Source organism: Cucumis melo, chromosome 9, assembly GCF_025177605.1.
Source record: "Cucumis melo cultivar AY chromosome 9, USDA_Cmelo_AY_1.0, whole genome shotgun sequence".
NCBI lineage: Eukaryota > Viridiplantae > Streptophyta > Magnoliopsida > Cucurbitales > Cucurbitaceae > Cucumis > Cucumis melo.
In genome coordinates this window covers 22468017-22482977 of record NC_066865.1, presented here as the reverse complement: position 1 = coordinate 22482977, position 14961 = coordinate 22468017, and the positions used below count along the sequence as shown (strand labels likewise).

The following is a 14961-nucleotide window of genomic DNA, read 5'->3' as shown; positions in this document are numbered from 1 at the left end:
GATTTTCAGTGTTTTATTCTTAGGACTCTTTTGAAAAAGATGCATACCCATATTTCAATTGATGCACGTTTATGTTCGTGGCCCTACTTGTCAATGTGTAGGTGAAAATGGGAAACTAAACTACAAATAGGAGAATTGTGAATTCATTTGTTTCGTTAATTGGATGTTACTTTAATGCAAAGAACTTTGCTTGGAAGCATAGATGAGGAATTTGATGTTGAAGATTAAAAAGAAAACTGGTTGGAGCTTTTATAATAGAATGAAGAACATGTATATAGAGGATTTTGATAACTTTATGCAGCTTTGTTAAATAGGGGAATTAAAGATGGAAAAAGTTGGTTGTGAAGGATAGTGAAATGGCAACATCTAAATTAGTTCTTATATGAATATGCCTTTCATTTTCTGTCAAGGAAAGCAAGGTTTGTGCATTACAACCTTGACTTGCGCTATACTTAATCCCAATTTCTCTCTTCCATTTTTTTTGGATTATCACTCTATATTTTGTCTTCTTTGCTTTTCCCCTTTTGGCTTCTCTTGCAAAAGTCACCCTTATTTTGGATTTTTCTTTATTTACAATATGAAACTGGAGAGAATTGAAGCTTCGATTTCGGGATTGATAACATAGACACTAAGTGAGATATTTTTTTTTTCTTTCTTTCTTTCTTTGTTTCATTGTTTTTTATGGATTTTCTTTTTCAAAAACTGGAAAGAAGTATTCTACAAGCTTGTCATCAAATTTCAATGAAAAAACAAATCAACCATTGAAAAAAAAATTGACATCAATTTTGGAAACTCTTCTAAAAAAGATTAATGAAATTGAATTATGTACAAAATTATGTCTTCATCCATGCATCAAATCAACCATAGAAATAAAACTTAAAAAAGACATCATGACTTTTCAATAGAAAAAGAAAAGGCTATAAATCTATATAATTGAGCAGGTTTCTTATTCATTAAACATGAAGATATTATTTAATCCTTCCAAACTATTTTTTCTTAGTGAAGAAAAAATTATATGGACCAAAAGCATGGATCTTAATTCTTGTGATCAAATATATAATCTTTTCAATAAACATAATGTCCAAAAAAACAAATTTATAAACTAATGGTAACGGATCATATTTGGAAATATTTCGTTAATTTCAATTTCATCCACAAACGACAGAGATTCAAAAGGACTTCCACAAATACAATAAATGCTAAATTAATACAATTATATACATACATACACACATATATATATATTTAACCTTAAAGTTTTGTGGAATGGGAAATTTAAACGGAATATTATTATTTGGTAATTTAATTATTTTTTTTCCCATCATTTTCAAAGTACGAAATCTTTCCCTTTTCTAATTAGCCAAACACGTGAATTTCTGAGCCAATTCGATGGAATAACGATTCCTACAAAATCTTTCGTCTTAAATGCTACAAAATTGCATTAAAAACAAAATAAATTAGCCCGTAATTAATTAACATTGAAATCCAAATAAACCGTAAAGTTTGGTTAATTAGCATTTATCAACACAATTTTTTTTTTTTACATTAATCAAACGATTAGTATCAACAACGGTCACAAACAAAAAAGGAAGAAAGAAAAACCCCAAAAATTAGAGAAAAATTGTGTTGATAAATGCAAGATGATGGAAATTGAAAAGATTTTCAACTCATCCCCTCCCAAAAAAAAAAAAAAAAAAAAACCCAAAAAATCCGAAAATATAAAAGAAGAAAAAATTATAATAATGGTTTTGGCATTTTTTGTCATTTTTATATTTTTACAATTTGTAGATGATGAGGAAACAAGGAAGAACCGCACGCGAGTCGAACACCAGTAACTCGCCATTATCCCCACTCACTGAGTCCAGTCCAACTCGGCCTTCCACAAACGGGTCGGGTTTCACCACTTGCTTCGATACCCGACCTGCGATGACCCGACATACCAACATCGCTCTTCTCCCTCTCCCGCCGCCGGCGTTCTCGTGAGCCACTCCACTTCCGGCGAACGTGCAAATCGCTGCCGTCGATGACAACCCTCTCATTCCAGGGAAACTCCACGCGCCGCCGCATCCGTCGTATTTTGCCGAGTCGGAAGTTGGACCCATGCAGTGAAACCTCATGACCTCGTTCCCATCGGCGACACAACGCGCATTCTCCTCGTCGGCGGGACATCCCATCGCCGCCTTAGCCTTAACCATTTCCCGATACTCTTCAAACCGAGCCACCGTCTTGGACCCATTCTGGACCTTGAAAATCATTTCGATCCGACCTGTAAACGCCTTCGGACTCCAACTCGTGTGGAAGATTATCTCAACCACACTCCGGGAATGGTGCCCCTCCGGCAACTCCGACACCGCCGGAAAGATAAGATCGTCAGCCCTGATTAACGGACGGGAGGAAACGCTCATTCTGGGCCGGGAACAGGGAGTCGAACCGGGTTCCGATTTGGCGAGCCTTGGGTTTTTGGAAACCGGTTTTTTCTCCGGCGGGGAGTGTTTGGGCTTTTTGTGCTTCGATTTGGTGGTTTCGACGACGTCCTTGAGACTCTGAACGCTTTTGCGGCAACTGGCGCTGGGGATTAGATTTTTAGGGGTTGGATGATAAACGTCTTCGAAGGCTCTGGATTTGCACTGAAGGGATTTGACCCACGCCATTAACGGAGCTCAATGCAACACCGTCGACGCCGCCGCAGTCGTCGCCGTCAGAAATTCGCCGGATTTAGTTATTTGGGTGTATGGAAAAAGAGAAAAGAAGAAAGAGGTCAAGTTGGGGATTGGGTGTGTCTCATTGTTCGTCGCTGTGTGTAAAAGAGAGAAATGGAAACGGAAGGAAGAGGCGCAGGCGCCATATTAAATGGTGGTTTTTATTCACTACACCCACTCATCTTTCTTTAATTACCACTTTACCCTTCCTTTTTTTTTTTCCTTCCAATTTCTTTTTTTTTTCCACTCTTTCTCTAAATAACTTTTTTAAATTTTAAATTCCAATTTCATTTTTCTCAAAAATATACCTAAACTTTCAACATTTTTAAACCTTTCCTCAAATTTTAAAAAATAATTAAAAGTATTCTTAACCTTTGTTTAAAAATTACTTCTAGACTATTGAAAATTTTAAAAAAAAATCAAAAAATTACTCTCACAATTAGTACAGTGATAAGTCTAAAATATATTATCATTAGTATAGTATTGGAAAATAATCAATTAAAAAAAACTATATTTGCTTCCATCGGTAAAGATTTTTTTTTTTTTAATTAAGCTTATAGATACGATTTCTACCTCCAAATTTTTTTCATTTGTTATTAACTTTTAAATAAATTTGGTCTTAGGCTCCCGACTCCTTTTTTGAAGAATTTGAGCTCTCCTCAAGTTTGTGAGACTCTCTCTCTCACATTGTTAGAGAATCCTTTCCCAATGAATCATAATGCACAATAATAAAGAGAATAGATATGTATCCAATACATATAAGAACCCCTTCTTCTAACATAAGGTGAAATAGCTACAACAAAATAATGCAAATGTTGCTTAAGACAAGTTGAACGACCAACCCTAATTCGAGGACAGAGTATCTTTTAAATCTGCCCAGCAAAATTACAATGATCAACAACCCTAATTAACTTCCATTACAACCGTAGATGTCGGTTAGAGATCAAACAGAAAAGGCAATTGCCGATAAGACAATATCTTGTAAAATGAACATTTATGTAGACCATTTCTTTTTCAAAACAACAGCAATGCAAATGACATGCGTTTTCTATATCATAAGTGTGCCAATTTAAACTCGAACTTACATGCTTGTATCAATTTAACTCTCTATTATGTTTTATTTGGATATACTTATGAAAGTTAAGAGTTTAAATTCATATATTATATTTATGTATGTTTAGGCTTTAATTTGATATATTTGTGACAAATCAAAGTTTAAATTGATATAACTATTAGTTTGGGATTCAAATTGATATAACCCAAAATTCATGATTTAAATTGATATAATTATTAATTCATGATCAGTTGATATTTGCTTTTAAATTTTTAATCTTATACATTCATTTTAAATATTTAGTGGGTTTGAAATTAGCTTAAAACACAAAAGAGATTGGAGGGAATTTTTTATTTATTTATAAATTTGTGCGAATTATAGTTTTGAGTCGTGTTTGATTGCTAAAAAAGGTCACATGAATAAAAAGTTGAGAGTATCTATATCAGTTATTTTCGAGTTGATTCCTTCTCTATTTAGGACAACTCCAAAGAAGTTGATTGTTTGAATATTTATATTCATACATGTTCAAAAATATAAAAACTCGAATTTATTTGAGATAATAACATTTATGATAGATAGGAAAAACCGAAGAAAAAAAAAAGATTTGAACTTATATATTAAGGAATTCTTTTAAAAATAGAAAAAATTAACAAATTATTTACCCTCCATATAACAAAATCATTAATAGACAAAATCCATTACATTTAGATTTGTTCATGAAAGGTAAATATTTTATAAAATATTCTATTTTCTACGATTTTACATATAATATATTTAACCGAATGGAGGTGTTTTTAATATTTTCTTGACACTAGTTTGAAAATTAAGAATAGTTTGCTCATGTTTGGATGGAATTGTAAAAGCAAACTGTTGTTATGAAATTGAAAATTCTGAGTGCATCATCTGAAGGTTGCAAAGCCATTTTGAAGAATTTGAATAGGTAATGTTTAAATTGAAGGTGGTGGTGTGATGTTAACCCAGGTGGACCAGGTTTGATTTTCTCTGCCATCACACATCAGAAAACAACATTGAGAAGAGAATATGAACAAAACCCCAAATTAATTTTCACAAAACAAAAGAAAAAGAGAATCATCAAATCCCCTTCTGACTTTTGTGGTACCCTCTTCTCTCTCTCTCTCTCTCTCTCTTTTTCCTTTTTTTTTCTTTAAATCTAATAATACCCATGGATTTAACTTAATTACATCCACATGATTAGGTTTTGATAGTGATTTTACACTACGTCTCATTTTAAATTTCCCAATCCAAAGTGTTTTACATCATTTTTTATATGTATTATTATGAAAGTAAAATGCATTAGACATAATTGTATTTAATATTGGTCTTCTAATTAAGCTCAATTCAATAATATAATTTTCATCAATTCAGTTACTAAATAAAAGTTGTCCACATTATAAATGGTTTTTTCTTTTCTAATAACAATATAATTCAAATTACACTATATTAGATTTGAAAAACAAAAATATATTATTTATTTAATCTATAAATTTACCTAATAACAACAATAATAATAAGATTTTTGTTTCGAAATTTGTATTTTTTTAAGAAAATTGTCGTGTGATGTACGTGTATATATATATATATATAAATGAGTTAGATGTATCGTAGAGGTTAGAAAAGAGTTTATATCATTATAATTATTGTTTTTCTGATCATAATTATCTTTTGTTCTTTTTCTACTGGTACTATTTTGTCTATTTATTCAACAAGAAAGTTCTTTTATATATATATATATGAATTAATCTTTGTTTTATTTGAATAGATGAATTAATTGATTGATTGATGTAAGTAAATAGCACTAAATCTAAATCTAAATTTAATTTTTGTTTCTATTTGAAAAATTGGTAAACAAACACAAATACATTTAAATCTTCCCGATATCAAAATATTTAATATTCATACCAAATTAAGAAAATAAAAGTAAAAACTAACCTTAATCTTAATTAAACTTTAGATTTTATGGATGGATTCATTTTTCACGAATCTTATATTTGCAATATGAAAACTTATTCAAACAATAAAGAAAAAAATGATAGTTGCAAATTTAGCAATTTGATTCAAAATAGTTAAGTATACAACGAAATTTTAAAAATATCGTAAGTATAATAAAATTTATCAAAATCTATTAACGACAATAGTCTATTATCGAGTATAATAAAATTTATCAAAATCTATTAACGACAATAGTCTATTATCGATAAACTATATTACAAATATTGATTTATCACTAATAAATTTTATTATATTTATAATTTTTTTAATTATTATTTGTAAAATTGCTACTAATTATAATTATCTTAAATAAAATATGTTACGAAGGATTTAAGTTTAATTAAGGATATAATTATTATATTAAAATTTTATCAAACATCTCAACATTTCCATCGAGTGAATCAATATTTTTATTATATAATAAAAAATTAAAATAAAATGTCACAAACGTAAATATGATATAAATAATAAATATTTTAAGATTTTTATTTATGAATTTAAATAATTGTGTTTTACTTTTGATCCTATATAATTTTCTTAAAAAAGAATATCCATCGACATTAACATATTTGTCGATATTCTCATCATATTTTAGAATTTGCATATATTGACATTTTAAACTTGTGAAGTTTAGTAGAATTATTAAATTAATTTTGAGAACATGATAACATGATGAGAATTCTCTTACAATCTTTACTTTTTCTCTTTTTTCTCTCTTTTCTTTTTGGATTTCTTCTCTTTTTCTTTTTTCTTTTTTTTTTTCTTTTCTTTTCAATTTTATTTTTAATTATTGTTTCTCTCTATTTTAAGATAGGTCCAACTTCATAAACCCTTGAGTTAAAAAAGCAGGTTGGCATAAAAGTAAAAGGATGTGACTAATAAAAGACTATATCAAAATTAAAAGTTTTCTCAATACTTAAAATTATATTAAAGATTTAAAAACCAAGGGTTAAATAGTTTTCAATCATCATTTGTTTTTCTTTTCCTTTCACAATAAAACATATATATATATATATATATATATATATATATATATATATATATATATATATATATTTACCAAAAGACTTCCAACTTTTTCACTTATTTACGAGATAGATTCTAAATTTATCTATATATATATATATAATAGGAAATAAGTTAAATGACACAACTGTCATGGTTTTTTTTTTTTTTTCCAATTTGTAGAACATGCTATTTATTGTAAGCAATAATTATGAGTAAAATATAATCTCATAGAAAAAAAAAAAGCAAAGAATGGGAGATATTCCTAAATAACATGTGTGTGTCTATTTGAATGCATGGGCTTATAAAAAAATATGTGAGCTAAAAATTAATAATCTTCCTAAAAATTAATAATCTTAGAGTCCGTTTAATTTTATTTCACACACTATAATAAATGTTAAATTTTGAATGAGTGAAATAAAATAAAATAAATAAATAATAGTGATTTTTAAGAGTAATATGTGAATATATATATATATATATATATATATATATATATATATATATATATATATATATATATAAAAGTGAATAATAATTTGGAGCATAAGGTCTTATGAAATAAAATGTGTTAAAAATGAGAAAATCACAATGGCTTGATGTGATGTGACAAATCAAACAAATACTTTTATACTACAAATTTAAAAGCAGCTCCAGCCGATTTGTCATCGCCAAATATATATATATATATATATATATATATATATATTATAAATATGGGGGTTTTAATTTATTATTATTGATTTTATGTCTGTATTTATTTTGAAAAAAAGAAAAAAGAAGTGAGAAAAATAAAATAGAAGAAATGTGGGTATTGGAATTTGAGAAAGATGAGACAGAGAATTGAATATGAAACAAAAGAGGTCAACTGAGTTTTGGACAAACACTTTAATTTCGCATTTATGTCTCAAATCCCCACTACCCACCACTTACCTTTTTCCTTTTTCTCATTTTCTCCCCCTTTTTTTCTTACTTATTTTACATTTTAAACCTTCCACTTTTAACACACAAAACTTATCGTTTTACATCTTGTTTTAGTATAATCCAAATACCAAATTTTCGAGTCATCAACCTCACAATTAGTAGTACACATCATACCCCTTTAATGATGTTTGATTTGACATACCAAAGCTAATTAATAAGAAAAATAAAATAATATAATCACAATTATTTTTCTTTAAAGATAATACGTTCCAAACACCTATCGTTTAGAAAAAAGTTATAACATAATGAATTCGTATATATTGAATAAATTGCATAAAGATAGATGATGTCTGGATATCAACCACTTTTTTTTTTCCATTCTTTGAATGCACAAATCTTATACGCATACTAGTTCTCTCATATATTGATAATTATTTGATAAATTATTTTATGAAAAATTATCGAAAATGGTAAAATGGATAAACTTTTACTTCATGACGAAATCATTCTTAATAAATAAAAGTGTGTCATATATATATCAAAATGAGCTATGTTTGTAAATTTGAAATGATTTTCTAAATTTTATCCAAATTATTGGTTAAAGAGAGTAAATTTTGTGAGATATATAATTCTATGCTCCAACTTTTTATGTATATAACTTAAAAATATTGATTTATGTGAATGCAAATAGAGCGAGGATAAAGTCAAATTAATAAACCTCTTAATTGTAATCCATACACAAATCCAAATTATCCGCATAACATATAACTTGCTTTCATTTTATATAATCAAAGTAATAAACATAGTACAATTACTATTGGTCAAGGTACATTACAATTTACAACATATAGATCAAGAAATTTCTTCACAATCCCATATATCGTCAAAATGATGAAATTTTTATTAGTTTTTGAAAATTTCCACATTCACCCTTCTCTTTAGTCATTTGCAAAGACCCACAAAACCCTAAAATGATACTCAAATTTCATTTTAGAATAATGCTGACATACAAAATTACATTGTAGCATAAGATAATATTGATGTTCTGTAAATGCACAACAATTAGTCATCTCCCTCTGATCTCTCCCTCTCTATACCACAAATGAGTGAAGTACTTTGAAAGTTTTTGTCACACTTAATAATTAATCCTCTGTCTCTCTCTCTCTACCTGAAATGATTTAGGAGAGACCCATCAACTGTGGGGTACATATACTATGAACAAATATATGTATATATATATATATATTTAATATCATAATTAAGAGTTAAGGGTGTTTTCGACATTTATCACTAGAAGAAAAAAAAGGGAAAAAAGAGAGAAAGGAATCTTCCATGGAAGTTTTGAATGAGAGAATAGGTGGGAAATAGGAATAGAAGAATTACAAAGCAGAATAGAAGCTTAAAAAAGCACTGAAATTTAAACATAATTAGGTTTAATTAATTAATTATTATCCTAAAAATATTGTAATGGGTTAGTTTAATAATATAGGGTTTGTGGTGTGGGAATTACAAAGCAGGAAATTTGAATAATAATAATAATAAAATAATTTAAGGTTGTGGAAATTATATATTAAAGTATTAATTAAAAGGGGTTAGGGAGACAAATGCATAGAGATAATCAACCAAAGATGGGTATTTTAGAAAATGAAGGAAATGATTATGTTTTGGTTTAATAATTGCATTTGGGAAACCCCATAAAATGATAATAATAATAATAATAATAATAATAATATAAACTCACCATTTCGTGATTCTTACGGACTCCTAAACCCTAAGAATTGAACACACAACACTACAACTCTCATTAATTCAAAATCAAACTTCTCTTCCCAATTTTTTTTTTCTTTTTAATTTATATTTTGTTTTCTACTTTAATTAATTCTTTATAGAAAAATAAAATTAGTTTGTTTTTCTGAAAAATATTAATTGAAAATAGATAAGAAAGTCTAGAAACTAATGGGGAGGGGAAGTCATGTAGGGTTTATAAGATAGGTTTTCAATAATCAAATAACAAAACTAAAGTCATGGATTTTGGATTTTAGATTTTTAAATTAAATTTATAAATACTATTTTTTTTTCTTTTTTACTTGGATGAAAAAAACTAACTCTTGTTTTAATTTTGTATTACAATATGATTTATAATTTAGGGTAATCCTATAGAGATCGTAAATATTCATATTAATATTTTATTTATACAAATAAATAACATCAAAAAAAATTCAAACATAGTGAATGAATTAAAATATTTATAAAATTACAATAAAATTTAATTTCTTTTTTATATTTTTAGATATTTTCAACTACTTTTTCATTTACAGTAAGTTTCCTAATATCACAATTTTATTTTTTTAATATTTACATTAATCTTGAAAATTCTAATTAATCTTTATACATTTTTGTAAATGTATAGAATTGACGTATGAGTTAAGAAAATTAAACTTTTAATTTTGAAGTTGATCATATAAATATGGTATCAATTAAACTATATTCATTTTAGATTTCAAACTTTAATTTATTTTAATTAAAAAAAAAAAGTACAATTTTTTATCGTAAGGCTTTCAATAATGTTCAAATGTATTGTTTATAACAAATTACAATATTCAAGAATAAAAATGAATATTCAAATAGGTAAAGGGCATAATAAAAATCGATCAATATTCAATTTGTATGGAGATATATAGATTTCATCCCATTTAATTGCATTATATTTGTACGAATGTTACCATTATTTACCTTATCAAAACATTTGCTAAACTTGTACTTACTAGCACGTGGATATTTAATAAATTATAAAACATTGACATATAATTAGAATTATTATATATTAATATTAGTAATAGCTTAACATAAGCAATTAATGTTATGCAAACTTTTCTATGAATAAATTTAAGTATACTGAACTATTAAAAATATAAAAACTTTTCTAGTAATAGGGACCCATACTATTCTTATTCACGACTAAAACATTGATATATCAATTTATTTTGTTGATCATACACTATTTCTAAATGTTATCACTACAAAAGAAAACAATAAATGGTTATAGATTATATGTAATCTTAAATTTACATTTCTCCGTCACTTTTGAATCATTTAATGATTTAAGATGATATCAAAACACATAGTTTATGAGAACGTAGGTTCAAATTTTTACGGCATGGATTGTAGTATTAGATAAAGGGATAATTTAAGATGTAGAAATAAAGGAAGAAAAAGTAAAATGGGAGTGGGGGCTTTTTGACAGCCTTTGGTGTCACGCCTGCACACCCACACACATTCTAATTTCAATTCAATCTTTGCTTTGTGTTCCGAGAAACTACTTTGTATCCTAACCCAAACCCACACCCTTTTCATTCCTCTTTTTTACCCTTTCAAACTCTTTTGGTTTTTACCACCTAATTCATTCCTTCCATTTCCCCCTTTTTCTATTTCTATTCCCCCCCTTTTTTACTACTTTCACTAACACTACAAACTAACTTTTCCATCATGTGTGTAAACTCGTATATATGGTTGACTCTTGCGTACCGTTGAAGATATTATTTCTCTTTAATCGCACATAATGTGATAGTTTGGGTATGGATATTTTGTGAAGAATGTAGATAAATTTTGGAGTAGCTAAGTAAAGCAGTATTTTATTGTGCTCAACCCTAATTAATTTTACAGTTATTTTTTGTTTGGAGATTTTTAATTTAATTGAAAATGACAAAGAAAAGTTGGTTTAGAATATAAAAATTGTTATCCGGTTGAAAGGCGTGTCCGTACGATAACTTCTATGTATATAAAACCTAGGGGGCAGTTAATATTTGGAGATATAAATCCTTATTTAAGTTCTCAACTCTCAACATGTTATCTCAATAATAATAATAACACCATTAAATTTTAAAAACAAAAATAAAAATGTGAGAACTCTAATTTTTCATCCTTTTTATATTATCGAAATTAAAAAAAAAAAAAACTTCTAGCCATATATGAAATGATTTATGAATAATTCACTTGATTAATACATGTTTTGTTGAAAAAAAAAAGGTTTAGAAGAATCGATCTACCCGACTCATTTATTTTTTAATTCAAAATAATAATGTAATTGTATTTAAAAAATTATAGAAAATTGTTTAAAAGAAAACATTTGGCAAAATATTTATAATTTTTTTAGACAAACCAAGTATAGTAAATTTTGTCTTTTTAGAGGTTTTGTTTAATGGAGCGTAAATAATTTTTCAATTTTTTCAATTTTTTAAAATATCCTTCAAACTTATTGATTTATGGAGCAACAAATTTTCGAGCCCCCTCCTCTCCTACTCAATCCGAGGTACTTTTGAGACCTACTTTGAAAGAGGTTCTCAGCTAATATCAAAATAGGAGTTCAGGAAGTCGAGAGAGAGGATCTAATTAACTATCATGTTTAATATATTTAATCCAAGAACAATTTATGTAAAAAAAATATGGTAAAGTTTGTAGTACATCTAGAATTTTTTAAAAAGAAAACATAAAATCTAGTGAATCTCTCCAAGTTCAGGATATATAGGAATTTCATTCAAAGTATATTTCAATTTCATTTATTAAATGTAGACCAACAGGTAGAAATTATGAATATAATTATGATCAAAACATTGATGGTATAGAACTCCAAACGAGTAACTATGAATATATAGCAAAAAAGTTATTATTTTTTCCCCCAAAAACTTTAACATATACATCAATATTTTTGAACCATCATTATGATAGTGGCATTAAATAAATATTTATTCTTTTTTTCTTGGTGAAGAAATAGTTAATGGGCATGGAAGTGGTAGGGAGACACATGAATAGAACTTAGGCATTATTGATATAATATAAAAGTTATATAAATAGCCTATATGAAGATACTAAGGATATAATAATTGTGTGTTTGAAAAAGCCAAATATTAAATGTATGGAAAACCCTATAGCATCAATTAAGGAGAGATTGATAGCAATGACTTTGACCAAAAAAAAAGTTTGAGTTAAATTAATATAACATATGAAAATTCAAACCCTAAACTTAATGCTATAACTTCATAAAACACAAACCCCCTTTATTCATTTAAAGCTTATGACCAATCCCAAACATGTATAATAACTCACTCTTCCTTCTTTCCAATCTTCTTCATAAATGCCTTCTTTCTAAACTACTCACCATTTTTGAACTATCATATTTCTCTCTTTCATTAAGAGGGAAAAGAAATCAACAACACATGTCTTTCAATAATTCTATATTTAATGACATTCTTTTAATGTGTCCAACGAGACATGTACCGTTAAGGAATTGAACCATTTTTTTCACCTCTTGATTTGAAAGTATATTAATTGTAGCAGTTGTCCAGAAAAACTTCTATATTGAAGCTGAGAAAAACCATGAACCAGACAATTTTTACCATGTGAAAAATTATTACAATAACATAGAATGATTCTTTCTAACAACATTTACGAGAACGACTGTCCCACATAAACACTAAATTTAAAATTACTTCATATTGAGATCATAATTTTAATATAAAGACTAAGACGACTCACATTTTAGAATATCTTTCGAGTTCATCACTTTCTTAAACTTTTTTGACATGAGACGACTATTCTTTGTTATCTTTTTGAACTAGCTTTCAACATATTAACATTTAGTTTTTGGAACATTTCTTATATCTTCTAGAATAGAAAACATGGTTAGAAGAATAATTATTCTATCCTTTATTTTTTTTTTAAAAAAAATACCTTTAATTTCTTAGGCCCTCTTGTGTGTGTGTATATATATATATATATATATATTTCAGAAAATAGGGAGAGTAGTATATATAAAGTTAGAGAAAGAGAGAGTGATAAAGAAGGGACTTTTTGATATTATACCATATGATTTTGTTTCCATACTAAATTTAACTTTACTCTATAAACCTATTTAATTAAGAGTATCTTTCAATAATGAAATGATATGTTTTGAGTATATAAAAATATAATAGTTAGTTAGTTAAATATTGAGGACTTTCATGAACTATCATATCTTATAAATTCTATAAAATTTTATACAATTGTGAAAGAAATAAAATAATAATTTTTTCCCAATAATTATTCACTAAGACAAACGGATTCTAAAATATTATCGTTAAATTTATTGTGCAAAAGAAGCTTCAAGCATGTGATAAGACAAAATTAAATTTTTAAGTAGAGATCTCATATAATTCTAAAAGATTTTTAGTAATTATAACTCCATTATTACTTGTATAGTTATTCAAATCATGATAAAACCCCACAAAACAAAATATATATTACTAAATTTTTTTAAAGAGAAAACAGCATGATTTTAATTTTATCATTTGTAATGTTCTTTTTTATTACAATATTAATAACACTGTCTTTTCGACATAATATTGTCCTATGTTGTTTTGATGTTTCTAGTTTGCTTAATTTTATCAATGTCACATGTTGGGATGAATATATATTAATAATAAACAATTTCATGATAGATCAAATATTGTGTAGAAAATAGAGTAAATGTTAGAAAAGGAAAAATTACTGTAAAACGATTAAAAATATTTAAGTAAAATTTCACGAACTATTAATGGAATTGTCAATAGTTTTTAAAATTTTGCTATATTTTATAAATATTTTTTTATTATGCTATATTTAATAAAAAAATTCAAGTGAGAAGGTATTTATATATTTTGTGTGGAGGACTTTTCATAAGATTTTGATTTTGACGACTTACAACAACAATAAAAAAACCATCCCACATTGATGGGTCCAAGTACGGTTAGATAAGTCAATTGACTTTGAATACTAATTATTCTAGACAAAAACACTTTTAAGTTTTGAGCGTGGTTATTTTGGTTAAATTTCGATGCATTTTCTTGTTAATAGTGGTAAATATAATGTAAGTGATACAAAACTTCGAGATTGATTTTGTAGTTGAGATTGGGGAGATGGTTTTGTGTGATTTCAACAATTTTTGACATTTTAGATTTCTCTATTGATCGTAGTTTCTTCTTGGATTTTGTTATTTTGGAGAGGTTGTTTTTCCTAAGATCATCAATTATTTTTATTATTTTTATACAAATACTTTTTATAATCAAATTTTTTATTTTCTAAATAAATTATTTCAATAGATTATCATCTCTATGTTAATAATGTAATGTTATTGAACAAACGTAGTCTACTCTAACTTATTTGTTTAAGTTAAAATTAAGTAGTAGAATATCAAAGCTAAAGTCAATGAAATTGGATATGTGTGATATAAAAAATATAAAATTAAATTGATAAATA

The 14961-nt window shown here is 26.8% G+C and overlaps 1 protein-coding gene across 1 annotated transcript; it reads right to left on the bottom strand.

Annotated features, from left to right (window-relative positions):
- Positions 1-1719: 1719 nt before the first annotated feature.
- On the bottom strand, positions 1720-2847 carry LOC103482634 (uncharacterized). Its single transcript, XM_008438896.3, has one exon. The coding sequence runs from the start codon at positions 2649-2651 to the stop codon at positions 1776-1778; it is 876 nt and encodes a 291-aa protein (XP_008437118.1). The 5' UTR covers positions 2652-2847; the 3' UTR covers positions 1720-1775.
- Positions 2848-14961: the final 12114 nt, after the last annotated feature.

What these genes read in the sequence shown, in the direction of transcription:
- LOC103482634 (XM_008438896.3), bottom strand. Translation starts at nt 2,651, where the DNA reads ATGGCGTGGGTCAAATCCCTTCAGTGCAAATCCAGAGCCTTCGAAGAC.